This window comes from Mixophyes fleayi, unplaced genomic scaffold (assembly GCF_038048845.1).
Source record: "Mixophyes fleayi isolate aMixFle1 unplaced genomic scaffold, aMixFle1.hap1 Scaffold_78, whole genome shotgun sequence".
Lineage (NCBI taxonomy): Eukaryota > Metazoa > Chordata > Amphibia > Anura > Limnodynastidae > Mixophyes > Mixophyes fleayi.
The window spans coordinates 34,463-62,424 of NW_027448498.1; the positions used below are offsets into that span (position 1 = coordinate 34,463).

The window sequence follows — 27,962 nt, forward strand, 5'->3', positions numbered from 1 at the left end:
TTTAAATTTAAGCGCTGAAGACGCCGAACTCGCGGGTGTTGAAGAACCCGGAGCTTCATACATTTACCCCCTGATTTTGAAGGTGTACTTTAGAGGGAAATTGTGACTATTTATCTACAACAAAGGTTGACACCTTAGTTATTGCATACAGTAAGACTTTTGGGATATTCCTTTTCATGCACCTATTTGTTAAATGCGTACTACCTAGCCACACAGTCACATAAACCCCTGGGGTTTCAGTGCTACACATAGAATATGTAAATATATAAACATTTTGGTGAACAGTATTTGGTGAAAAGATCAATCTCACTATTTGTGATTGTCCCATACCATAAGAACTTCTAGTTACAGCAGTTGTGTATGATATTGTCAGCCAGTTTGATCAATTTAGATCATTATCAGCTATTTATCTAGCGCCACTAATTCCGCAGCACTGTACAGAGATCTCTCTCACATCGGTCCCTGCCCCATTGGAGCTTACAGTCTAAATTCCCTAACATACACACAGACAGAGAGAAGCTAAGGTCTATTTAATAGCAGCCAATTAACCTACCAGTATGTTTTTGGAGTGTGGGAGGAGACCAGAGCACCCGGTTGAAACCCACGCATACATCGAGAGAACATACAAACTCTACACAGAATAGGCCATGGTCGGGAATCGAACGGTGAGGCAGGAGTGCTAACCACTAAGTCACTGCGCTTCCCAGATCAAATTGTGTCTGTCCATATTGCAATATGCCTTGGACTGCACCGACCACCATAAAAGGCTGAGACCAATTTAAGTCCTTACAGATTTCAGATTTATAATCTTTAGCATATTGAATAGAATTAATATTCAACTTTGCATTTTATTTTAGTAAAAAACATGTAGGGCACTGTAACACCTAATGAATGTCCCCTTGACTATAGAAGAGTGGTTTGGAAGCTTGCTCAGGAATGGGGTGTATTAACAGAGTGGGAGCTAAACCATTTTTTTTTTTATTTCTTTAAACAGACCTATCAGGTAATCTGGCATAATATATTTGCCTTACTACATTGTCTTGTGTACTAGAAAAGAAAACTCCCCCTCTCCAGGTGTAAGTAGACACCAGTCAGGGATGCGTACAACTCTACAAGACCCCTGAAATAAGTCATTTTGTGAGATAAATCTTGTCCATTGGCTGCACTTGCATGAATATTATCTCAGTCCTTGATATGGCTGTCTGTCACCTCTGTGTATACTCAGCCAATGCACTTTACACATTCCACTGAATAAATATTTCTTCAAATGGACTCACATTTACCATTAATCTTTCAATATTGTCTGGGTTAAACTACACAATTGGGTAGCTTTAATGCCGATCACTTCTCTATTGGGGCTAATTACAGATGTTCAGAGATGTCCAAAATGGCTGTGTTGGACATTAGCATGTTTTCATCTTTAATAATGACCCTGCTGTTCTGGAAACCATAATGCGTGTGTAATACGCTCTGAGCAGTCATCTGTACAATTCTGCAGCCTCACACAAATCAGATTACGGGCAGCATGTAGTTGAATTCAAACAAGGAATAAACTAGCAAATAAACCATTAAGGAGGCAATTATGGCACAAAGCATATTGACTCTGCAATCTAAGCAATTTTTATACTGTATCATTTCCCCACTCGGATTTGCAATTTTAATTCAAAATGGTTTCAAGTTGCAATTTAATCATTTTAATTGTAGGCCTAATAAGTTATGTATTAGTAACTTTTACCATGGCCATTATTATTTAGTGTATGTATATGCTCTCATGCACACAACATTTAATTGGCAAAATAAACAGTTTGTACAGTGTATCAGGCTGTTAAGCACTCAGGATTTCAATCAATTTTACATATACTTCTCTGGTATTTGTATACAGACTTTCTTTCCCTAGCATTACCTTGTGTTAGTGGACCCACACTTAACCCAGATTTATATTTTTTTTTCCCTCAGCAATCCATTTCTGTAAAATAATTAAACTTCAATTATTAATCCTGTGGTTTATTGTGTACAAAGTGTAAAAAGTAATCATCATTATGAATATACATTATCAGAAGAAAAACTAAAAGCAATGCTATATAAAGTGAGCAGCATGACTCACCCCCTCCCTACAACTCTGTCCCCCTAAGACTCAGGATTAAGATTTGTGGGAGCCCCAGGGAAATTTACTTGTGGGAGACTCTGCTACTAAAATTTCATTGTGTGAACACTGCACTGCCTGCCTGCGGTTAATGCTTTCTGGCCTGTCACAGTGCTGTTTAAACAACAAGTGGCTTAGTGGTTAGCACTTCTGCCTCACAGCACTGGGGTCATAAATTCAATTCCCGGCTATGGCCTTATCTGTGAGGAGTTTGTATGTTCTCCCTGTGTTTACGTGAGTTTCCTCTGGGTGCTCTGGTTTGCTTCCACACTCCAAAAAAACATACTTGTAGCTTAATTGGCTGCTTTTAAATTGACCTTAGTCTGTGTGTGTGTGTGTGTGTGTGTATGTTAGGGAATTTAGATTGTAAGCCCCAATGGGGCAGGGACTGATGTGAGTGAGTCCTCTGTACAGCTCTGCGGAATTAGTGGCGCTATATAAATAAATGATGATGATGATGAAGTGTAGTCCTCTGTGATCAGTGAATGCTGTGCTGTTGCACCTAAAGGGTGGCGGTGGGCGCAGTGTGGCAGTTAGTTTGTGGGAGCATAAGAACCAACTTATAAAAATTATTGGGGAGGTTCTTGTTTCCCTGACCTCTAGGACTGATGTGATGCATGGTTAGTGGCAGCAAAAGTACTGAGGGTTCTCAAGCACCCACAGCCACCGCAGAGCTGGCTCCTATTTGCGGGAGACCATGTGTGTGGGAACAGAGGCTAGTTCCCAGGTGCCTCTAATACAGTTTTGCCAAGCCTGTCGTATGTGGCCTTTCCCCAAATCTGGTGCCTGCCCATATATTCTACACTATTTTGTCAGTTTCAATACCAACCTTTTCCCCATAGGTTTCCCATGATTAAATAAGTTACCTGGTAATACATATGTGTACTACATGTACATTGGCAACCAATTTTGCACCAGTAGCGGATTGTAAAAGAAAACATTGGAACTGCCGCTTGTGTCACAGGGAAACAAATGTGCACCCAATTTACCCAACAAATCCCTTTGCTGCAAAGTGTGCCCTTGAATTTAATAACATGTCATGTTTAAAATGATGCACCAGTATTAATTGGACTCATACAGTATAAACAAAACTAAAATATAATAAATTAAAGCAGCACATAATATTCTGTGTAAAATGGTCTTTATTCCAAAGCCTAGGGCAAAGACAGGAAATAAAAAGGCTTAAACTTTATTTACACATTTAAAAGAAACCTTTAAAAGAAAGATAATAAATATTTAAATATCAATTCTAGAAGCTGAATAAAACAAGTTTCTCACCTATGGTAGATAGAAATACAGAAAAAAACAGAAGCAGAATTCACAATAGAATACTAACATCACTACATGAAAATTTATCAAATTATTTGGATACACTACAGTTAGTTTTGGCCAAGTAAGTGGCCCAGGCTCTTCTAGCAGCATAATGCTATGGAAATATGAGTGTGGCCAAGCAGAGCGAGTGTGGATTTACAGAGATAATTACATATATACAGAATTAATTCAAAAACCTGTCATCAAATGCCAAACAGCACCATCTGACCAGTATTCAAAACAGAGCAGAGTGACCAATTTACAAAACATATTGGGCTTGATTCATTTTCAGACGTACGTCTGTTCGTGTAGTGTATCTTTTATGAAATAGCCCTGTACATGCCCAGAAACGGACATTATGCCAATGAACACAATAGCATGCAATTCATGGGGGGAGGGAAGGAGCAGACTAATATAGCCCATGTGCAGTAAGGACGTTCCGTCGCAGATGCGGCTGATTCAAGCCCTGTGTTTGTTGTAAGTACATTTGTTATCAGCCGTATACTGTACACCTACTGAAGGGCACATGTAAATGCCGACTCATAGTGACGACTGACACGGCATAGTCTGTATTTGTGTCACTAGCTAGCACATTACAACTGTATGTAACTAAGATATACTATTAAAACGCATTGTATGTGCAGTACGCATTGAAATCAGCTTTATTTAATTAATGTAAAAAAAATTGTATTTAAAAATAAATATTTATAGAAATGATTATACTGTTAAGACTTGTTATTTTATTTTATGATCAAATAAAACTTTTATGCGTTCTAATGTGACATTTTATTGTATTTACTCATGTACGTATACTGCAGTTTGTTCTGTATGTCTGTTTAGGCAGAGCATATTTCTACCCAGATTCAAATGGAAACGTATCTTGAGATACGGTCGGAACTATGCACGAGTTCTGTGCACTTTTTAAACACACAACTTACATGCAAGTTGTGTTCAGACATGTTCCAAATTTCCAATACTTATCACGGGCCCTCATCTTCTGTATACTTAATACAATTACTGGATATTTGGTCCTTGTCTCACCAGGCTGCTGATTCTGTGAAAATTGATCTGGCTAAATCTACTCCTAAAAGGTTTCCATGGCACCTAAATTAAACGTTGCTCCTCATGCAGGAAATACTACATTGACTTCAAAGAACACAATAGGCTCATGACTTATCGCATGCGACTTTATGGAACGCCAACAAGGATGCCCTCCGAGACATATTAATGAGTCTAAGGGCTAGATTTACTAAGCTGCGGGTTTGAAAAAGTGGGTATGTTGCCTATAGCAACCAATCAGATTCTAGCTGTCATTTAGTAGAAGGTACTAAATAAATGAAAGCTAGAATCTGATTGGTTGCTATAGGCAACATCCCCACTTTTTCAAACCCGCAGCTTAGTAAATCTAGCCCTAAGTGTTGCATTATTAATAATTATATTTTTTATTTATATAAGCATCTCACATTTTGCAGACAGCGAGGTTCTTTCAGTTGTATTCCTATATAATTATTCACATCAGTCCCTGCACCATTGGAGCTTACAGTCTAAATTCCCTACAACACACCAAACAAATGAACCTACCAGTATGTTTTTGAACTGTGGTTGGAAACCCATGCAAACACAGGGAGAACCTACAACTCAACAAAGATATGGCCCTGGTAGGAATCGAACCTGTAACACCTGTGAGCCAGCATAGCTAACCACTGTGCCACCGCACTGCATAACTGAACTGGAATCTCATATCAACGCTGTAACTATTAAATGCCAGTGCCACCCCAAAATGAGTCACCCATATTTGGCTTCTTGCTCTCTTGGGTCAGCATAATCAGATTTTATCCAGCAAAGCAGCCAAACGGTAGAGTGGTTACATAAAAAATACTGCAAAAAGTGGGACAAAGCGGATACACTCGTAGCCCAAAATCTGAATATGAAATTGAATTGAAATAGAATTATTTTGATAAAGGATTGCAACGATCACCTGCAATCTGTTATGAAAAAGATTGCATTTTGTTTTTCAGATTATTATATACTATGTACTATTTGACTCAAAGAATAACTAACCCAATTACGCTTTAAAACAAAATACAGGATTTCCTGATCTCCTTCCATCCACCCAGGCTATATTGCTCCGAGACCAAGCATCTAAATAAAGAGATATCAATGGAAGATGTAGCACAGGTTATAAAAGAACTCAGGAACTCAGCGCTGCAAGAATACTTAACAATACTGACATTTCAGGCATTAGAGCTGTTCCTCAGGGGCACATGCTAGGTTTGGGTGTGGATGACACAGGACCGACACAAAACCTTGTATCTCTATTTACAACCTATACAATGAGTTACAGCTATATGGCGACCTATTGAATTTTAAAATAAACTCGGATAAATCAGAACTATTAGGCCTGAATACCCTGACAAGGACCCAAAACATCCTCCAAGATAACTTTAAATACTGGTGGCAACCTTTAGAAAGTAGAATATACTTGTGTCTGGAGGAAACTGCCATTAATATACATCCTCTTTACACACTTCTCTAGATTGCACCCCCCCCCCCCAAAAAAAAACCTCACGCAGCTATTACCTACAATTATTTTTTCACTGTCCATTTGGCTACTTATTGATAACGAAATGTGCGCAGATGACTCCTCTGTGAAATTCCTTGCTAGCCCATTGCTTTGATCTGAAAGCTTCCTCAAACTGACTGCAATACAATAGAAGGTTTTTGCTTGACATGGTTTTTTTCCAATATTTTTCTTAGTTTGTCGAAGTTCAGGCATGGGATCTACTTCCCTATGTGTGTTTAAATCAATATTTGTAAATAGACCTCTCTACTATTCAGTATACACCCCCGGGACCCAAACACAAGACCTATAATAATGGACAAATTATTTTAAAAAAAAGCTCCCTTTGCGTATGCGTTAAAGAAAACTCATACAAAATGATCTATAGGCTGTACCGACCCTGCTTCATTCAATTTACCCCAATTCCTCCAATCTATTCTGGTGTCTTTGCAGATAGGTGACCACTCTGTTACACATTTGGTGAAGCTGCCCCATAATAGTATCACTATGGAAAGATCTATACCAGATTATCGAGACAATGTCTGGAGTGAGTAACCCTCCCTCTCCCTCCTACATAATCTTGCCCAGAACTATTCAAATTATACCATCACATGTATCTCAACTTCCTGGACTCTTCTTCAACATATATAAAATTTAAATATCTGGGCTCATTTAACTATTTCATCATCATCATGACCATTTATTTATAAAGCGCTACTGATTCCGCAGCGCTGTATAGAGAGCTTATTCACATCAGTCCCTGCCCCATTGGAGCTTACAGTCTAAATTCCCTAACGTACACACACAGACAGAGAGACTAGGGTCAATTTTTGATAGCAGCCAATTAACCTACTGGTATGCTTTTGGAGTGTGGGAGGAAACTGGAGCACTTGGAGGAAACCCACGCAAACACGGGGAGAACATACAAACTCCACACAGGTAAGGCCATGGTCGGGAATTGAACTCATGACCCTAGTGCTGTGAGGCAGAAGTGCTAACCACTTAGCCACCACTACTATTTGTATAATGCTACAGAGACTTTATCTGTTTTATAAATACTGAATAATAATTTCAACTTTTCTCATGAGTGAGTTGTATACAATTGTTTATATAATGAACATGTTATATTTTTAATAAACCTTTCCTGATTCCCCCTCTAATAAAAACAACAAAATGTGAGGACAACAGTATGTGCTCTTGTTTTTTCCTCTGATACTATAACAATAGACCTTATGTTCCCAATTCTGTGATCTGTCATCTTTACAGTAATTGCTATGTGGCCCCAAGGGCATTATACTGAAGACATTCACTTTATGAATTTAATTGTTTGTGGTTTCCCTGCCTTTCTTTTCCCAGGTTGACTTATATAAACTGCTGCATAGAGCAGGACTCATTTTATTTTGTCTTTAAAATGACAGAAAGGACTACCGTCAATCAGCTAAAGTCCTCATTTACAATGCACAAAATACTTTTTGGTGGTATTAGGCAGTGCAGAAACAAAATTTCTTTTTGTGGAACATGTTTATTGCAATGAGATAGAGGCTTTGGAGAGGGTGCATTTTTGGAAAAATTTCCACTTCACAAAAGGACTGGCAGAGATTGGGCCTCATTAAATATTTTTAAAGGGACACATTTTGCACCATACGCGTTTTTAAGTATACTTCTCATAGATGAGACTTAACTGATCAGTATTTTAGGAGAAAATCCGAAAAATTTAATTTAGTTAAAAAGTGCTAGGTGGTTGTAGCATTTATACTTTTGCACAGAACGACTCTTGAGATTTTTCTGATTTCTTTTCATCTGATGGAATAAACAATCACTTTAATTAAAATTTCTTTCCAGCACAGTTCCTGGTTGCATGAATCACAGTTAACACATAATTAACCCTCCCTCCCTTGCGTCTCTGTCCATCCCACCCTCCCCTTAGATTGTACGCTCCTTCGAGCAGGGCCTCCTCTCCTCCCGTTCTCCACCACCTTAACTCTGCTCTCCAGCTCCTTGTCTCTTCCGTGAGGTCCTTCTGCCCCTCTCGCTACCCGATGGGTGCCCTCACCTTTCATCTAGCTGTACCTTGAGCTTCTGAGTTACTGTGCTTCTTGTTAACTGTACTGTGCTGTCTCACCCTGTACCGTATTTCTGTCTGTCCCTGTACGGCGCTACGGATACCTAGTGGCGCCTTATAAATAAAAACTTAATAATAATAATTAATTCCCAGAGCTGACACTCTTATTGCTCTATCAGGGTCACTCCACCTGCCTTGCTCTGACATCACGCCAGGGTATCTCTCTCTGTTCTCCCATGTACTATGCCTCACTCATTACTCTCAAGTTGACAGACTCGGCCTGCACTCTTAGATTGCATGACTCTCCAAACAAACTTCCAAGCTCAACTTCTAGACAAGTTATACTGACTGTACCTAGCTTGGCTGCTTTTCTGCAGCTCTCATCGCAACTCACAGTTGTATCTTGCAGTCCTTAAACACATCTAAACTGTGGCTAACTCTGACAATCTATATAAGATTATGGGCCCTATCTCCAGCCCTTCCTTTAGCCTAAAAGGAACCCAAAATAGTGGTGGTTTGGGGATCTCTCTCACTGAATGGGATGATCTTCCTGCCTCTATCAAGGAGATATTTAAATAATCTGCTCTTACCACTGCCTTTTAAACACCCCACTAGAATCAGTACACTAATTCATAAATCACTCAGAGGGGTCACTCATCCATATCCATACAAAGGGTTGTTATATACAGGAGGAAGGAAACAGCGAGGAGGAGGCAGAAAGGCGGTCATAGAGGGGAGATGTAGGAGAGAGGGGAGCATGTAGGGAAGAGGTAATAGAAAAGACATGACAAGCACTTGTGAACCAGCAGACATAACAACATGGAGATGCAGTAGAAACAGGAAAACAGTGGGGAGGCAGGAGGTACAAGGTACAGAGGGGTAACACAGAAGAGAAGGAACACTGGAGATACAGGGAGGTTAAGGAGAGGAGATGACATGTAATGGAGAGGTATCACAGAGCAGATTGGGGAGTGCATGTTAGTGCATTGTGTAGGGCATAGGAATGGTTGTATAAACGTTTAGTGACTTATAACATGAGATAATATAGGTGGGTGTTGGTTCTCCTTTAAATTAGCTTTGCTGTTTAACAAAACTATATAACAAACAAAGGAGAAGTTCCTATGTGTGACAATGTTTAGTTCCCTAAGAATCTTTTAAGCTGTGATTTTGTTTTCAATTTTGTTTTGTTCTCTTAAGTTTTAAAATTGTGGCATTTTGAACATGACTGCCTACGACCTAGTGATTTTAACAGATTATTGTTCACAAAATTCAAATAAGACATCTTTTCTGGTAGAAATATTGTATAATATACAGCAGATCAGATTGAATTACACATGGCATCATTGGGCCAGGTCTGTAAAACATTTTAAAATACAAAAGTTCTATGCAGATGTTTTCCCAGAACGTGGCTGCAAATATATTATGCAAAATCTGCAATACTTTGGTAAAATAGGGGTCTATTTACTAAGACCCTTCCAATGATTAGATTTTCAGCAGCCATAGAAAATCTTTTATCTGGCAATTTAACAAACAAATGTCACTAGGGCAGCTGTTCCCCGGCAACACTGGCCAACAGCGGTAACTAGAGTCTTACCACTTGCCAGACAGTTGGAGGGTGCTTCTGTGCATGTGTGAGCCAGCACTGGTCCTGGAAGCCTGGTCCTCGGCTTCCAAGTCCAGAAAGAAATAAAAAAAAAAAAATACTTTATTTAAGTAGGCCCCCGACTACGGCTACCGATGACTATAGCTTTGGTAAATGTGGATAAGCCGTAAAATCTAAACACTGGACCAGTGTTGGCTAACCTGTGACACTCCAGGTGTTGTGAAACTACAAATCCCAGCATGCTGTGTCAATATATAGCAGCTTATTGTAGCTTATTGCTGGAAGGGTATGCTGGGACTTGTAGTTTCACAACACCTGGAATGTGACAGGTTAGCCAACACTGCACTAGACACTTGATTATCATTTTGTACATTTTTGCATCATTATCATTTATTTATATAGCGCTGGCATATTTCTCAGCACTTTACATTTGGGAACAGATAAAGTAATAAAACAATACTGCGAAATACAGACAGAGGACCTGAGTCATTAAGGCACACATACTGAGAACATCGTTTGTTTTAAACCACATGTAAACCGACTCTGCGTACTCCTGAAGTCAACAAAGAATGGATCTAAAGACACGTGTGGTGTTGACTATGGGTTTAGGTTTACTCTGCTGTACTAGATCAGACACTGCAAGAGACATACCATACCTATGTGGAATATAAAATCTCAAAAAAACGCACAGAAAAAAAAAAAAGAAGCAAATAATGTTGCCTGTCAACAATATAGTCATTTATAATTATAAAAAGAATCTTTTTAAAATAGTTTTTTCCTCTTGGAAAAACACATTTATTAGGCTGTCCTTAATATCTACTGTATATAAAATAGATTTTTACAGTTGGTCCTGATTGCAAACACATGTTTTCGCATACATACTCAGCTGTCATCACTAGTATTTGGAACATAAACTTTCCCCCCCATTTGGAGCAAGAGATACATCAGAAAACCAGCGTACTTCTGCGGAATCAGTGGCGCTATACAAATAAATGGTGATGATGATGATGACTTGGACGTGGCTGCATGGGAACACCCTTACTGTATATTGCCTACGTGAATCCGCCCAGTCCCCACCCCGTTTACTCCCCTTCCTTAAACCATAGTCTGTAGTAAGTGTCGTTTGCACTCAAAGCTGACTTGGACGGGGCTGCATTCTGTTGTGTATTGTCCGGTTCTGAACTTACGCAGCATGATTTTTGTGATCCATACCCACAAAACAGGCAGATATGTTCCTTAATGGCTCAGGTCCAGAAAGAGTAGTAAGAACATACTTGCCAACTCTCCCGGAATGTCCGGGAGACTCCTGCATTTTGTGAGAGTCTCACGGACGCCCGGGAGAGTCTGGCAATCTCCTGGATCTGCCCACTTCACTAGGAAGGTCCAAAAATTAGGTCCAAAACGCCGCGATTCACCGGGAACCGCCCCCTGCTGTAAAATGACTCGTTCGCGTCATTACGTCATGGGGGTGGGGCCAAAATGACACAGATTTTGGAGCCCCTCCCCCCATCCCGCCCACCTCCCCCGGCAGGCTCCAGGAAGCCAACCTTCAAGAGTTGGTAAGTATGAGTAAGAATGCCCTACCCGCAGGCTTATGCATTCTCTACTTTTTAGACATAATTCATAAAATGCGTAATTGAATTCATCTCACACTGAAACCTAGCAATGCGCAGCTTATAATGGTAAATCTGTGTTCCTGTAGCGGCTCCGTATCTGACGATGTGCTAATGTGTGACATTTCTTTGCTAGAAAACAAATTGTCAGTCAAAAACAATAACATCTATCTTAAAATCAGTTTGCAGGTGCTGTATTCTCTGATACATGTAGCTAAAGCAACTTCAGAAATAAGTACATTGAAAAACTCACTGGTAGTTTTTTTTCTTTTATAACAAAACTTCTTCCATCACTGTGTTTCTAACAGGAGGTGAAGAATATGAGCAGAAAAAGCCACTTCAGCTGAACAAGCAGCGACTCTCATTATGCATTGCAAGTGTTAAAAAGATACAGATTGATTACACTACTTGAAGTGGAGTTAAACATCTTTAGTTCCGCTGAGATGGATAGTATCCGCAATGTGACAGGTCATGGGAAGCAGCAATTGTGTGAGGCCCGTGCCTCTTGTGTCTCGGCTTATTGTCTCGCCTTGTTCTCAGGACATTTATTTGTCCTAGTACAATATCCCATGGTGAACACTGTGACCCGGAGACTGCACACTGTGACTAGCTGTTGTGTTCCTCAATATATGGCTTAGCTGACTGTTTCAGAGGGATGAGGTTCTGCTAACGCATAAAACTGTTCATATGGCAGTTGCTCGACATACAGTTTATGACCCATGCCCATTGTCACAAGGGTCATATAAATGCTGTGTGCGGCCTGTGTTTGCATACAGCACCATGAGGATTAGCGATCGACATTATGTAAACAAGATTTGTGTGCTTGGGGGCAAAGAATCTTTTATTCAGCAAAATGATTGCAGGATCAAAGGCTCAAATCCTTTTGCAGATTTGAAGAATCTCCCTATGTTTGATATGATGTCACCCATGTAGCCAATAGGGGAGCCACCAGCTACTGTGTCGCACTGCAGCTCACAGCCCAGTTTCTCTAGTCCTCTTTAATTTGACACTGCAGAATATACAGTGTAAGGCATATTGGTCAAATATGTCAACTGACCCTAATTTCTTGTCACCTCCTACACTGACTAATATTTAGGAGGCCTGATTTATATTCATGACATGCTTGTACTTGCCTACTCTCCTGGGATGTCCAGGAGACTCACAAATTTTGGGTAGTCCTCCGGGCCCCTGGGAGAGCAGACCTTTCTACTGGGGAACAGGGGCCTCAGTGATGCGATTTTCTGCAAATTATGTCATTTTGTCCCACTGTCGTGTTGATGCAACATTTCAACGCAGGGATGGGATCAAAATGACGCTATTTGTGGAGCCCTAGAGGGGAGACAAGTATGGACATATTGTTAACTTTTGAATTGATATTGGTGCGGCCCAGAATAAGGATGCCACTGTCCCTGTTAATAACACCAACACATTTTTGCGCAAAATTACTACTCCTACTCTCAACGATGAATGCAGTTTTGCAATAGATTTTCCTTTTTGGGTGCTCAATAGAAGCAACCACATAAGCACCTATCCTGTGAATTTTAACATTAAAAACTTTAAAGTGCATGATTTATAAACACTCAGAACGATCTGATTAACTTGATATAGTAGGCATGCAAGAAATGTCTTAATTCTGATCGTTCAATCTGTCACACAATAAGCAATACAATTGTTTTCAAGTACTGGATGATCACATTTTTCAAACTTGGACGATCATATTTCTGAACTATCTTTTCAATTAAGATTATTTATGTCACACACACACACACACACACACACACACACACACACACACACACACACACACACACACACACACACACACACACACACACAATCTCATCTGATATGAAAACATTGTGAATAAAAGTAATTGTGTGTGAGAAGAAGCCTTAAGAGTGGTAATAGCATTATGTTTGCTGTGATTGATCTGGGAATTTAAGAGTTAAAAGTTCACACATGAGAAATCCATCCTAGAGGTTACTACTTTCAGGGCAGGCTTGCACACTGCTTTATCAGTCAAGGTGTGCTAACTATAAGCTAAGAAATTATGGGGCTCATTTATAGGTACACACATATATACTCCAAACATACATAGAAAGAGATGCACATAAAAAAGCATATTTACATGCACATGCTGGCACATCTTAACATTTGTCCAGCTCAAAAACAGTAGCATGTGTGCTGGACGTATGCACGCCAAACGTGTATATACCTATGCCACACTATAGTGTAGACATGCTAGTAATAAATGCTAAAGTGGCATTACCTTACTTGTACACAAAGTAATAATGTAATCAAGTGTCATATACAAAAGAGACAATGTTGTCTTGATGATGTGACTGAAAGTCACATGTTCAATATGTTAAATTAAATATTACACACAAATACAAATTAAATGCAAATGTATGTTCTTTTCTTTTAAAAACCAAATGGTATTTTTCTTTTCTGTAATAGTGAAAATGCAATTGTCTAGTTTGTGACGCAAACAGATGTCACGACTTGATATAACATAGTCTCTTTTCAACTGATTTCAGTAGAGTCAGCTGGAGGGTTCAATAAGCAAGCAGCCAATCATAAGCAGCTAGATAGTGCTGCTGATAGTTATCATCATTGCGTATCGTTGCAGCAGCTCTACAGCAAAAGCAAGACACATGTCTCCTAAAAGCATTAATGTCTAAGTGAGTAGCAATTACATGAAATGATCCTTACTATACTCTGTGTACATTTACCAGCTCCAGGGGCAAACGCAGGTTTTGTAGAGGGGGGTTTCCACAACACCACGCCAGTGGGCGTGACCAGCATGCATGTCCCTCTTCCTATCCCCATAATATACATGGGCAATGCTGTGTGCACTACTGTTAGGTGCACGCAGCTCTCCCTTTTCAAGCAGAGCCATGTGAAGCGGGACAGGGTCCAGCCACCTCAATTATACCCCATTCATACTGCACCAAAATCCCGGGTTTTTGCCGGGGTGAGCTCAAACGACCCCTCTTCAACCCGGGATTTATCAAGGAGTAATTCCCGGGACGGACCTGGGATGCCTGCACTATGAATGGTGCATCCCGGGTTTTTCAACCTGGGTTGCACAGAAAACAAGCTGATTGGCTGTCTGCCTGTCTCTGGCAGACAGCTAGTCACCTTTCAATGACATCACCATTTTTCAGCCAATGAATACTGCTCTGGTGATGACTCCCACAAATTGCCAGGGCACAGACTTGTGCAGTATGAATGGGGTCAACCCGGGTCCGAGGTGCAGTAGGAATGATGTTTCTGAGCTGGGACGCTCCGAGCCCCGGCAAAAACCCGGCTTGAAAAACCCGGGATATTGCCGGGGCGGCAGTATTAAAGCGGTATTATACAGTGCCCCAGGCTTGGAGGCGGTTTTTCAGACACTAGGAAACCCCCCTTCGGTTTGCCTGTGAGCTCCTGTCTGCCCCCATTCCACCTATCTAGATGTAAGGGGACGCAAGCCAATGATATGAAAAAAAACTATATATGGATGTATGAGTATCTATTTTTTGTGCTGTATATAACTGTATATCTTATGCAAAATAAAAATTGATGTATGTCCAACTCTCAATGACAACAGGTAAAATAAGGTTAATTGACCTCTATGGGGAAAATCACACACAAGGTAGAAATAGATGGTAATGGCAACAACATGCTCAATGCAGCAAGAACATTGCATAACTTTTTTTCTATTAGCAACATAATATAAATCTTGATATCTGTGTGGAGTTTGTATGTTCTCCCCGTGTCTGTGTGGGTTTACTCCTGGCGCTCCGATTTCCTCCCACAATCCAAAAACATACTAGTGTGTATTAGGTCATTTAGACTGTAAGCTCTATTGAGGCAGGGACTGATGTGAGTTTTCTGTACAGCGCTGCGGAATTAGTGGCGATATATAAATGATGATGATGATAGAATATTTTCTTTAACTCATGAAAACAATATTTATAGTATACTAGAATTAAACAAATAAAAATAGCACACAGGTAAAATAAACAAAGCATTTCGTTTTTGTCTATTATACATGAAAATCACAACGGAATATGGGCTTCTGGGCGAGACCATGAGACTAAGGCCATACATTTAAAAAGAAAAAGTTCCAGAAATCCTTGTGTCTCAGACAAAAATCCATATTTGTAATTGTATATTAAGAAATAGAACTGACTTATGTATTGCACAGATTTAGAAATATTGCCAATGTGAAGAAAACTATCATTAGGTTATGAATTTTTGACTAGCATTATTTCCAGTGAGCATTTTGTTCCAGTGACCCACTATTATCATTGTAGTCAGTGTCTGCAACATAAGCTGAGTATATAAATCCATGTTTGTACTTGCTGGGCTTCCGTAGTTTCCAGCTCCCTCCTCCCCAACTGCAGACAGCTAGAGACTGAGAATAGAAATCAATCTGCTGCAGGCAGCGGCTGGATAACCACAGATCAGGAGGTATGTGTGTGTATGTAGACACATGAGAGATGTATGTGTCCATTATAGCTGGTATAAGTGTCCCAGATCCGTAAATACATAATGTCGTCCCCTGTTACTTGTTTAGTAGCAAGCTGCAGACAGATGTCTATTATTAAGGGATTCTCATACATGTATAGGGTTATACAGGAGGTTGTGTACAAAGTATACATGTATGTCATTGATGTGGTAGACAAAGGGTTTATATGTGTTGAATGGAGGTGTGTACTGAGCATACAGTAGTGAAGATTTAGTTTTTGGGGGGTATTGTCTTTTAAACCTTATAGTGTTTGATGATGCATTTCTCTGGCATAACAAAACTGAGATTTGCTATTAGAAATGTTTTTGTAAGTATACCATTCCTCTATTGTGTGTTTTATGTATACTTGGTTTTCTATTTTGTCTGGTGTCTTGAAACCCTTGGATAAGGCACTGTGGTGTTCTTATCGTTTGCATGAAGCTCGCTCTGTCCACACACCTCTATTGAAAAATTACACGTTTTGTATTCGTATGTCCCTATGGGTACAGAGTCAGTTATGAGTTTATGAATATGGAAAGTCGTCATGTGTTTGGTGAGGGATTGGTGATGCAGATTTGTGTGTTTGCAGAGGCATGTGTATAATGGGCAGTCTTTATGGCTGTTCTCTAACCTGCACTGCTAAGGGTCCCAACATATAAACTTGTGGTTTCACAGTAGCTGGGGAAGCAGTATACTTGATGTATCATTAAGAAGTATTTTTAAATAACAACTTGTTATGTTAAAGTTAACTTGGCATAGTGAGAGGTGTAGAATGCCAAATTGAATGTTTGTAATTTAATTGTTTGGATGCTGGAGTCCTGTGTACACAGTACTTGCCTTGAAAAATGTGTACATATAGATAAAGTGCTTAATTTATGTGCAGTGTCATGGAGAAAATACATAGGACCTTATTATGAAGCTTGCTTGATGTACATTGACTTGGTTTTGCACCTCTGTATGTAGGTGGTCTGCCCAGCGCATGTCAAGGTCACATCTGTTCATTCAGCTATTGAGGCATTTGTGCAACCTGGGAGTGCACCTCGTTTGCGAAGAGTTGGGAAAAAAATCTGATGAGGAGCTCTCTGCAAAAGTATAAATGTCACATCCAAACTCGTCTGTCTATTATTATTATTATTATTATTATTAATAATAATAATAATAATAATAATAATATTATTCTTTTATAGGGTGCCACATGAGGGCAAATAATACAGTACATGTTATAACAGTACAATACAGTAAACAAATAACACTGCAACTATCAACCACTACTGGGGTGTAAGGGGTATATCCAGTGCAGACTGCAACCTATGCCCATTCGAATGCATGTATGCAACTAACAGGTTTAGAGCCACTGAAAGAGGTGCAGAGACCCAAAGGAGGAGGTGCGTAGCGTAGCCGGTGAGCAAAAGTTATAGGTAATGAGAACAGGAGGGAAGAGGGCTCTGCTCACTAAAGCTTACAATCTAAAGGGGGGAAAAAGGAAAGGGGCAGACAAACTGTTGACACGTAGGGTGAGCCAATGTAAGAGGAACTGAGGACAAGAAGCAAGAGAGGGAGCAAATAGAGGAGGAGAGAGGTTGAGGTATACTATATGGTGAAATGGTTAAGTGGAGGACTGTCAGGCTTTTCTAAACAAGTGGGTTTTCAGTGACCGTTTGAAGCTATACAGGCTATGGGGCGGATCTAGACAACTGCTTTACCCGGGGCGATTTTAGGGGGGGCGATTTAGGCCCCGCCCCCTTTCCGATGTCTAAGCCTGCCGGCGGCTGCACACTGCAGGTCCGCTCGGCAGTGACAGTGTGCTGTCCCGCTGCTCTGATTGTGTTTAAAACACAATCAGAACACCCGGGCAGCACACTGTCACTGCTGAACGGACCTGCACAGTGTGCAGCTGTCGGCAGCAAGCCCCTGGTAGGGGGGGTGAACTCTCCCCCTGGATCCGCCACTGTACAGGCTACGGGATATTCTGATAGAACGAGGGAGATCCTCCCAGTGACAGGGGGCAGCAAGGGAGAAATCTTGGATAAGAGAGTGAGATATGGTTTCCTGAGGGGAGGAAAGGTGATGCGCATTGGCTGACTGGAGAGGGCGGGAGGTAGTATGTATGGAGACTGTGTTGGGAGAGGGCCTTGTATGTGAGACGTGGGGCAGCACGGTGGCCAAGTGGTTAGCACTTCTGCCTCACAGCACTGGGGTCATGAGTTCAATTCCCGACCATGGGCTTATCTGTGTGGAGTTTGCATGTTCTCCCTGTGTTTGCGTGGGTTTCCTCCGGGTACTCTGGTTTCCTCCCACGCTCCAAAAACATACTAGTAGGTTAATTGACTGCTATCAAATTGACCCTAGTCTGTCTGTGTGTGTGTGTGTTAGGGATTTTAGACTGTAAGCCCCAATGGGGCAGGGACTGATGTGAATGAGTTCTTTGTACAGCGCTGCGGAATTGGTGGCGCTATATAAATGATGATGACGAAGATTATTTAGAGGAATGGGAGTCAGTGTATGGTTTGGTTGAGAAGGAAGGCAGATGTGGAGTGGTGAGAGAGGATGATGAGTCTAGCTGCAGCATTAAGTATAGATCAAAGAGGAGCGTGATGGGGGTGGGGTAAAATGTCACTTGGTTTAGCTGCATGAGGGAACATAAGGAGTTTTTATTGCATGTCCCTTTTAAATGTTTGAAGCTTTTGGTTACATTGCTCAGGTACACCAAGAAATGAGCTTCTTTACTGATATAGGTCCCTCTAACACTATCTCTTTTCAATAATCACAGTGCACAAAATTATTATTTTTTTCACTGCTTTGCAAAATTTGCTCTGTACTTTGCAAGAAACTGCTGCACAGCTTGAAGCTCACCCCACTTGGCCTGTGCAAACTTCTTCTCCACACGTTGGAACTTTAGAGGCACAGTAGGACCAAAGCTGATTTTGTACTGCACCTTGGCTGTCTTGTGCTTGGTAAACGACCTCCAGTAGAGTCTGCAGCTTTGTGCACATCCAAAGGTTATGTGTTGAGCCACAAGGACAGTTACTGTACTATATAACATATACAAGTATATGGTGATCTGTTTAATATTCATTATTTACTGTCATCATTGGAAAGTAACAACTGAGATGGCTCTTTTGTTTCCGTTGATGTCCTAGGTTACATTTCTCAATAGAAGACTGCTCTGAATACTTTTACAACGAGTCTATCAATTTCAGCAGTGTATTAATATTAACCTTTTATCTGCTATATAAATCAATGATGATCTCTGCTTTTTAAATCTGCTTCTATCAAGACGAAATGACATACTTATATGTACACTTTTTTTTTTAAAGAATATCTGATAGACCCTTCACCAAATTGTAACCTAATACACATAAGGAATTCTCAGCTAAACCATATTGTGTGCAGTGTTGGTGTTTTATGGTTGGGGTTCCTACTTGAGGCTGCTTACACATGGGTGTTTATTATGAGGATTCCAGAGGCGCACGCAGGGGGGGTTTCTGGGTCTCCAGAAATCCCCCCCCCATCCGCTAACGAAGTTCCCCACATAGCGGCACTGTACTATACAGCAGCCGCGGCGCTGTCAAAGAAGCGTCCGCGGCGGTGCTGTAATGTATACAGCACCGCTGCGGACGCTTCTTTGACAGCGCCGCGGCTGCTGTATAGTACAGAGCTGTCGAAATGGAGCTGCTGCTCTCTCTCGGGTTTTTTATTTATTTATTTTTTAACAATCCTGTGTGCGCCCCTGGATTCAGTGCTTGATTTGGTGCACTTAGATTGATGACAAAGTAAACACTTATGGTTTTGAAGGAGTTATTCTATTCTTTCCCCATCTTTTCACATATCCACCATCATTATTGCATGTTTTGCTATGCTAACAAACTTCACACCTTGCAATGACACGGATACTATTATTAGTCTTTGATACAAGCCAATGCAAACTATGTTGAATGTATGAGATGTATTCAGGATGCAAATGTGTTGGGTAGTGCAGAATCATAAATTCCAAACAAAACACTTTACAAAACGGCCTTTCATTTCGGTTGCTTATATATGTGTTAACCTAAAGTTTGTTTTATGTATGTGTCATGAATGCCTAATGTGTACAACATGAAACTATTTGGAACTCCTCAATCGTGCCTTCTTCTTTTGCCTTACTGGCCTAACTGTTGGTTAAAATGTCCAAAGCCCCTACAGTTTCATCCCTCAGCAGCTGTCAAATAAGGTATATTGGTTCAAAGCCTTGGAGAGTGAAACTTAGCCATAGAGGCAAGAGTGATGTTCTCTGGAGCTGCAGAAATACTGAACTTTGAAACCACATAAATCTCTGTTGGGGGTTCAAGGAGGGTAAATGGGAGGGGGGACCTTAACATGTTAACCAATCACTATTTTTATTATTTTTTTTATTTTAAGTTATGATCAAATTGTGGTGTGTGTGTGGCTCAGTTTCTTTTATTGATATGATGGTAGTCTACATGTAGTAATAGGAGTAATGCAGTATTTTTATATTGTTTTCTAAGGCACTGCATTTATCTCTTCTGAATTCTAATTGTGTAGTGTGATACTAATTTAAGTTTTGTTGTAAAACGGTTTTCTTAATAGCACCTTATTTATAGTTTGTGCAATTATTAATATAGGACTAGGTACTATAGTAGATAAAATGTTGCCCTGTGTACACTGTTAAAATTGTATTGCTTTGTGATGCCACAAAGGTGTTTTATTATTCTACATAGTTTGGAGCCCATTGTGCTGTTGCTGTCCATGTATCAGCAGAGCCAGGAATTTGACCCCCTCCTGCAAACCAAATATAGGGCGAAAATGTTTAGAGAATAACTTCTGGCTTAGTTTTAGTGGACTGATATTATTCCTTTATTAAAATTTATAGAAAAATAAAGTGAAAATAAACTTATTACAATATACTTCAAAACTTCCTTTCCAGTGTAGGTTGGTAAGGAAGAGCTACCATGTACCACAACAAGTAGATTAAGGTTGTGTGTGTCTAAAATGTATATTCACTGCATTCTAGTATATTACTTGCCTACTTATTCATTGCTGTGTGCCTAGCTATCAAAGAAGTGACTGTATTTTTTTTCTTGTCTGCTCAATATTTACTGCATTCACTGCAAAACTATAATTGTTGCATCTTTCAAATGTGTTGAAGCTCTGCTATCTCCCATGATTCCTGTGAGTGTCAGCACAGCACACAGCAAGCACTGCATTGCACTGCCATAAATTTAGTGCTCAGCCGTTTTAAAGCCTGCTGCTCTCTGTTATTTCAGGTTGCCTCTGTGAAAAATCTGACAGCAATTCCCTCCACCCAGCCCATCCTCCTCGTCTACTTGGTAACAAAAGCCCAGCAGCATGGAAAGTCGCACTGGCATCCACACGTGCTGACAGGCATAGGGTCTCTGTACCTGAGCTATGTACTATGTAACAATGCAGCTGGACTGATTTTTGTTGTAGTACTGGTGTCTGAAAGGAAAGTACATTTAGAAACAAATATATATATTTTTAGCATATCATCATAAAATACATTGTAAATACTAGATTATGGCTACGGTAGAAGCTGGAACAACCATAACAAGCCGCTTGAAAAACCTGCTCCGTTCTCCTTCTATAAAGCTGAGAAGACACAAGCCTGGAGCAAGGAAAGAAGATATTGGCAGCAAGGTGAGTTTATGATATCTCTGGTAAAACCGTGTACTTCTATTTGTCCGAGTGGTAGAATGCATTCTCTAAATTACTTGTTTGTTGTGGTATGTTGCTATTTATTTATTTATTTTTTTATTATTTTTTTTTAAAGAGTGACTCGTTGCTGGCTGTAATAACATACTATTCGCTCCTGAGTTGAGTAATTGAAGTTTTTTTATTTTCTTTTTGCAGTGTTTATGCATTATTTTAATATTTTCTATTACCTATGCTGCAAGTCTGTGTCTGGTGTTTTTTTTTTTTTTAAATCGACTAGTTTGAGACTTGAAAAGGGGGTGGGGTATTGGGCAGTTTGTCAGATGTTTTAAGATGTGACTAAACTTCCTATTAGAGTCCTTACCGTTGGCAACAAAAGGCATTGCTTTCACTAGCAGTTTTTTTTTAACTCTATTAAAGGCATTTAAACCAACTGCTTCCGTTCACCCCCCCCCCCACCCTGCTAACTGCAAGCGACTGTGTGTAGTGTCGCTGGCATTCAACGCATCACAAGTGGGTAGATGGCTTAAGTGTACTTGGCAAACACGGTCTGCTTAAATAGTCATTGCCTCTTTCTGCACCCAGTGGTGGTCCTGTCATTTGTCGCATCATTCAAATATATGTGAAATTGTTACAATGTTTATATTTGACTAAATATGTCCACCATACTCTTGCCCCGTTAGGGGGAGATGCTTCTCTAACTAAGCAGGCAGGCCGCAGGGTTCATCTTTTAATATGGCAATGTAGTTGGGTGCAAATTTTGCATCATAACTACCGTTCACTTCTATCTATTTAGTGTAAGCTAGACAAAGAAATAGTAGTATCTGCCTGTGAAAGTTTGTCAATTTTAATACATGTTGGTAAATGACCCCTTGTCAGTGATGTTTGCAGACGTAGCCCAAGGACACACAATGGCATTGGTAGTGCATTTTTTTTTTTTTTTTTTATCACCAAATGCATGTACACTGTATTGTGTTTATGTGTGTTTGACCGGATTGGCTTACTTTGCCTCCTGGTCTCTTGGTGAAAGAATGAAGGATGTTACACAATTTATCTGGGTAGTTTTCTCAGACTGTTATGGACAGCTCCTGATGTCGCCTTGACACCTGACACACGCTGACTTGCGAATGCCAACTGCACAATAGTTGTAGGAGGATTCGGCTGTCACCACCGGGCTCCTTCATTGACATCTGGAACCGCTTACTTCTGGGTAGCTGGTACCTCTTGCCCGAAACTGAGGACCGTTGGGTAGTGGGCAGAGCATTGACACAGACGTGGGTTTCGTCGCTGGGGAATGGATTGGAGTGTAAGCTCTTATCTGTTAGTCACAGGATACAGCAGTTAATAGGCGTTGGGCTGAATCTTCAAGCCGTGATGTTTATTTGCTCAAGGGGTCCTTACAAGGACCATTACACACTAGTTGGAGGTACTAGTGATTATCCAGAAATACAGATGTTGTAATACAATTAAAATAAAGCTTGTATATACTGTTTTTGACCTACATGTTGGGAGGGGGTAACCCAGCCCCCTTCCTAGATGTCACCACAAAATATGAGATATTACACCAGGTATTTAGTATCAGGCTGTAATATATTCTCTAATGTTGGATTTGGCAAAATTCACATCAATCGAAGTTATTTCTAAGTGGTCCAGTTTGTATTTGTGTTCAATCTGTGTTGTGGTTTATTTTTATTTTTTTCTTGCAATTGTGACAAAACAGAGTTCTCCAAGTCAAATGTATGTAGAAACTTGTGTAAAAGAGATGCTTTTTCAATGCTCTCCTGTTGATGAATGTAAGTTTTCAATTGTGTTGATATGTGTCAAATGTGCTACAATGGAACAAGAAGTTTTAATAAAATAAAAAATTCCCTGCAATGTGAATTTCAAGAGGTACTCATCGAAATTCACATGGAGTTTTGAATGTACTTCTATCTATTCCATTAGATGTAATGTGTTTAAAAGTTTTCATGATTACTAAAGAATAGCTCTCATACAAAACCAATTAGAAGGGGCTTCTAGAACATTTAACTACAAAACGAGTAGCCCGGCTCAAGTTTTATTTTGCTTAGCGGGTGCTATGTATAAAAACATTCACCATCACTCTGTAGTACATGTTATATATGTTGAGAATCCCAAGCATTTATAATTCTCCTGCTAGTATGTCCTAGTTGAAAAGAAGGGGAATTATTGGTAAAACTGGAAAATAAATTACACACAGGTATTAACTGTAGTTCTTTTTTAAGAGACACAGTACTTATCAAGCACAAATTCCCATGCAGAATGGGTCAGCTACCTATAGTAGTACCCCCGAAACCTGGTTTCAGTATATTGTACATGTTCTGCCAGTAGTACAGGTGGATTGGACACTCTTCCAATCAATTTGATACAATCATCTCTTCTAGGACCAGATCAACAAAACATGCCCTGCCGGTGTTGGTTGAGTAACGATTGAGAACCCTTGTGGGTAGATTTATTAAAGCCTCTAAAAAGAAGTGGAGATAGTGCCCATAGCAACCTGTCAATTATCTAGAATCTGATTGGTTAACGTCGGTAACACCTAAACTAATCCTTAGCGGTTTTAGTAAATCTACCCCATGGTCTAAAGAGTTGGGATCATTGTTCCAGGGTCTACAATAGGAGGCAAACAACTGTAATGTGAGCAGGCATGATCACTTCTGCAACAACATATTGATCTGGGTACTGACCTTTGTTTGTACACCTTGAGTAAAAATAATGTTCGCACTGTAGATCAATGTTTGTGCTTTCCCCAGTCCTGGTCTGTTCCGTTTCATTCACTGCTGGGTTTTACATAATGCTTGTTGGATGAAATAACACCATATCTGTTCCTGTGCAACATCTATTTTTGCACCTCTTTAACATCTAATATTCACAGGTGTCTAATGACGTAGGTGAATTGAGTGTAATACTTGCACATGTGTTTAAACTGTTGTTGAATTGAGTATTTAAAGTGTATATAATTAAAACTGTGCAAGACATGCAAACATTAGGGGTGGCGTTATTGCACATTTGCAGATAACTCTTTATACCCTATAATGACAAGGTCTGAACTATGTGTCTAAGAGCTAAGTGTCAGCAGCCGCTCCTGATGGTTCCTAGCAGGCACTATGGAGATGGTACGGTCATACACAGCCTGTGACTACTATACCTGTTTAAACCCCTTACTCACTGGGAACGTTTAAGTCTGAAACAGCGCACAATCTGGTGACTTCTGTTATGGCGTTGAAACGGGGACAAGTGTCCTAGTTTAACATCCAAACTTATGTTGAGGTGCTAAGACCGAGCGTAGGTGAACTGTGAACCATTAGAATATGGAGTTTTGGTTCGGGAGGCTACTGAAATTCTAGGAAATCCTATTGTTGGCTCATTCACCTTTTTATCAACTTATCACGTGGTGTTCCTGTCCTATCAATGCTTTTCTTAAAGGACCATTTAAGCTCAAAATACAAGGTGCTTTAAATAAAACAGTAACTGTTTAAAACAAACATGTTTATACAAAGTTCCCATAGCTTGACAGACCTTTACATATTTGCATAGCAAGTGTAAATTCAACAGTAAAATGAGTTTCTGAAGTGTCCTTCCAAGGGATGACTGACAAGTTCAGTGAATGGGGAAAATATTTTCTTCCATAATCGAATAAACTTTATTGCAAATATCTACAGTTGTGTTAAGCTGCTGGAAAAGTTAAATGTAAATTTGTGATTAATATGAATCTTGGTTTTTTTAGACTACGGTGCCTTTAGCGTTCTAGATAAAGATAACATATTGCACTAATCGTAAGTGCGGACTTGTTTTACCTATTAGACTGAATAATAATTTCACAAAGAGCAATGGTTCTGCTTTAGATGAACCAGTGTTTTATATAGAATTTGTCCTCTTCTGCTAATAAAACTCTGCTCCATCGCGGCTTGTGCTCGTTGAACATTGCACTCGGTAGATGCTTGGTGTTGGAGCTGTATTTCATAAGAAGATGACGTCTGAAATACACTTGGCATGTTCAAGATAAATATATAATTGCCAGATGGAGACTGTTGTTAGAAATTCCCTCTGTATCCTAGATTGTTTGAGTGTGTTTTTTTTTTTTTTTTTTTCTTGAGTCTGACATATTTTTAATGGCCCTTTACCTTTTAAGAATGGTGTGTAGGATATTTAAAGTTACAGGCTCTCCACTGGATTACTTCTCATTGCTGCTACAGAGCCATTTAATTTCAGACTCTGAAGAAATGAAGACAAACAACTGCATAAAATAATTAGTTTCAGCCAGCTAGGAGTAATTTATTCCTCAGCAATTGCAGAATAGCCTTTTCAGCATTGTCAATCCTTGGTTTAAGAGAGTATCAGATTTGCAGTGTTTTGTGAAGTGCGTCTATATCTACAGCAAGCAGTGGTTAATGTTGCTGCCTCACATGGGGCAGGGGCTGATGTGACTGATTCTATCCTCCGTACAGTGGTGCTTAATGTTTGGAGCTATATAAATAAAGAATAATTTTAATTCACGTGTCTGCGGACATTCTCATCCATTCAGCCACAAGAGCATTAGTGAGGTCGGGTACCAATGTTGGAGGATGAGCTCTGGCTCGCAGTCTGCATTCTATCCCAAAGGATTTCGATGGGGTGGTTGTTAGATTAGTCAAGTTCATCCACACTAAATTGTCATGCTTAAAGGGCCTTCCCTAAATTGTTGCTCCAAAGTTGGAAGCACTCAAATCTCTAGAATGTCATTGCCTGCTGTAACATTAAGACTTCCCTTCACTGGAACGAAGAGGCCCGGGCCAAACCATGAAAAACAGCCCCAGACCATTATTGCTCCTCCACCAAACTTTAAAGTTGGTAGTATGCGTTTGGATAGGAAGTGTTCTCCTTGCATCCTCCAAATCCGGATTCATCGTTCAGACTGACAGATCGTGAACTGTGCACCATAACTCCAGAGTACGTGTTTTCACTGCTACAGAGTCCAGTGACTGTATGTGTTACACCACTTCAGTCGATGTTTGGCTTAGCATGTGGTGATCTGAGGCTTGTCTGCCACAGCTCAGCCATTGAAAATCGATCCATTAAGCTCCCAGCAAACCGATCATGTGCTGACACTTCTTCCAGAGGCAGTTCCTAACTGAGGACAGACTGTTTACGTGATTCAGCACTCGTCAATCCCGTTCTGTGAACTCGTGTAGCCTACCGACTGAGCTGCTGTTGCTCTTGGATATTTCCCGTTCACAATAATAGCGCTTACATTTGCTCTGGGAAGCTCTAGCAGTGCAGAAATTTTGACAAACTTGACTTGTTGAAAAGGTGGCCTATTATGACAATACCACGTTGAAAGTCACTGTGCTCTTCAGTACGACCCATTCTACTACGGAGATTGCGTGCCTGTATGCTTGATGTTATGCACCTGCTAGCAATGGGTGTGGCTGAAATGGAAAAACATACTAATTAGAAGGTGTGCCAACATACTTTTGGCTATGTAATGTGTACAATGTAAATAATCTTACCTGCCCTCCCCCAATCATTGTGATATAACAGTCCAAACAGGAACTTCCCATCTCCTCTTCTTGAAGCAGGTTTTTTTTCCCCCAAACATGCAGTACTGTCAAGGTCCTACCCCTGTGCTCTTGGCATGGAACCACAGCGTGGTCAGTCAGTTTCTCCATGACAACCTTGCAGGACTAGAGAATCTTCAGTTGTTGGCAGGGATGAGTATCTCCAGAAAAGTTTGGTCCTCAGACAGTTTTACTGGTTGGGAGGGCTAAGTAGAGTTTCTCATTTATTGAAAACTTCATATAAGATCTGGCTCCACAAGAACATTTCAGCTGTGGATTATCCTAAAGACTGAAGGTGGAACCAAACCCAAAAATTAGAAGAAAAGAGAAAAAAAAAAAAAAGCAATTTCCATATTCGAGAGCTGTGAATAATTTGTAAGATGAATTTTTGAATAGGAGCTGTCATGTTGAGACTTAATTAAACCTGCATGCTAAATATTACCTTTTTTATATTTGTTACAGTAATCCACCAAATCCCGTAATTGTACAAGACCTGCTGTGGTCAGTTCAATGGTGCCTGTATGTTGATAAATAATAAGCAAATTAAAATGTGTATCGACAGTGAGGAAAGCACCAATGGAGGTATTGATTTTAAATGTGGACACGTAGTAAATCAGATTGAAATGTTTACAGCTGCAGAGGAAGAATGTTGATCTTGTGGGAGGCAGTGACCTGTATACTTGTGGTTTGTGTTAGTGAGGAGAAGGCTGCATGTGACAGGAGCAGTGTCTTGACATGAGGAGAGGAATGGAGGCAAACAGGAAGTCAGACTAGGTTATGTAGTGGAAGGAGCAGGGTTTCTAATAGCATAGTATGTGAGGCTCCTGTTGCATTGGTGTTACCTCTTATAATCCTATGAGCCTGCATAATTCTTCTGTAGGTGTGCGGCAAAGGGCCTATTTAATATAAGCATATGACCCATTTTATATATTGTAAATAGTCCTGTGCTG

At 40.1% G+C, this 27,962-nt stretch overlaps 1 protein-coding gene across 2 annotated transcripts in view; it reads left to right on the forward strand.

Moving 5' to 3' along the window:
* The first annotated feature begins 15,665 nt into the window (after positions 1-15,665).
* The window catches only part of LOC142135572 (mitogen-activated protein kinase-binding protein 1-like), a 114,856-nt gene continuing 102,559 nt past the window's right edge, over positions 15,666-27,962 (forward strand). For both annotated transcript variants that reach the window (XM_075194610.1, XM_075194611.1), the window contains exons 1-2: positions 15,666-15,750; positions 21,052-21,442. In XM_075194610.1, coding sequence (XP_075050711.1) covers positions 21,323-21,442 — 120 coding nt within the window. In that variant the 5' untranslated portion in view covers positions 15,666-15,750; positions 21,052-21,322. The remainder of the gene's footprint in view (positions 15,751-21,051; positions 21,443-27,962) is intronic.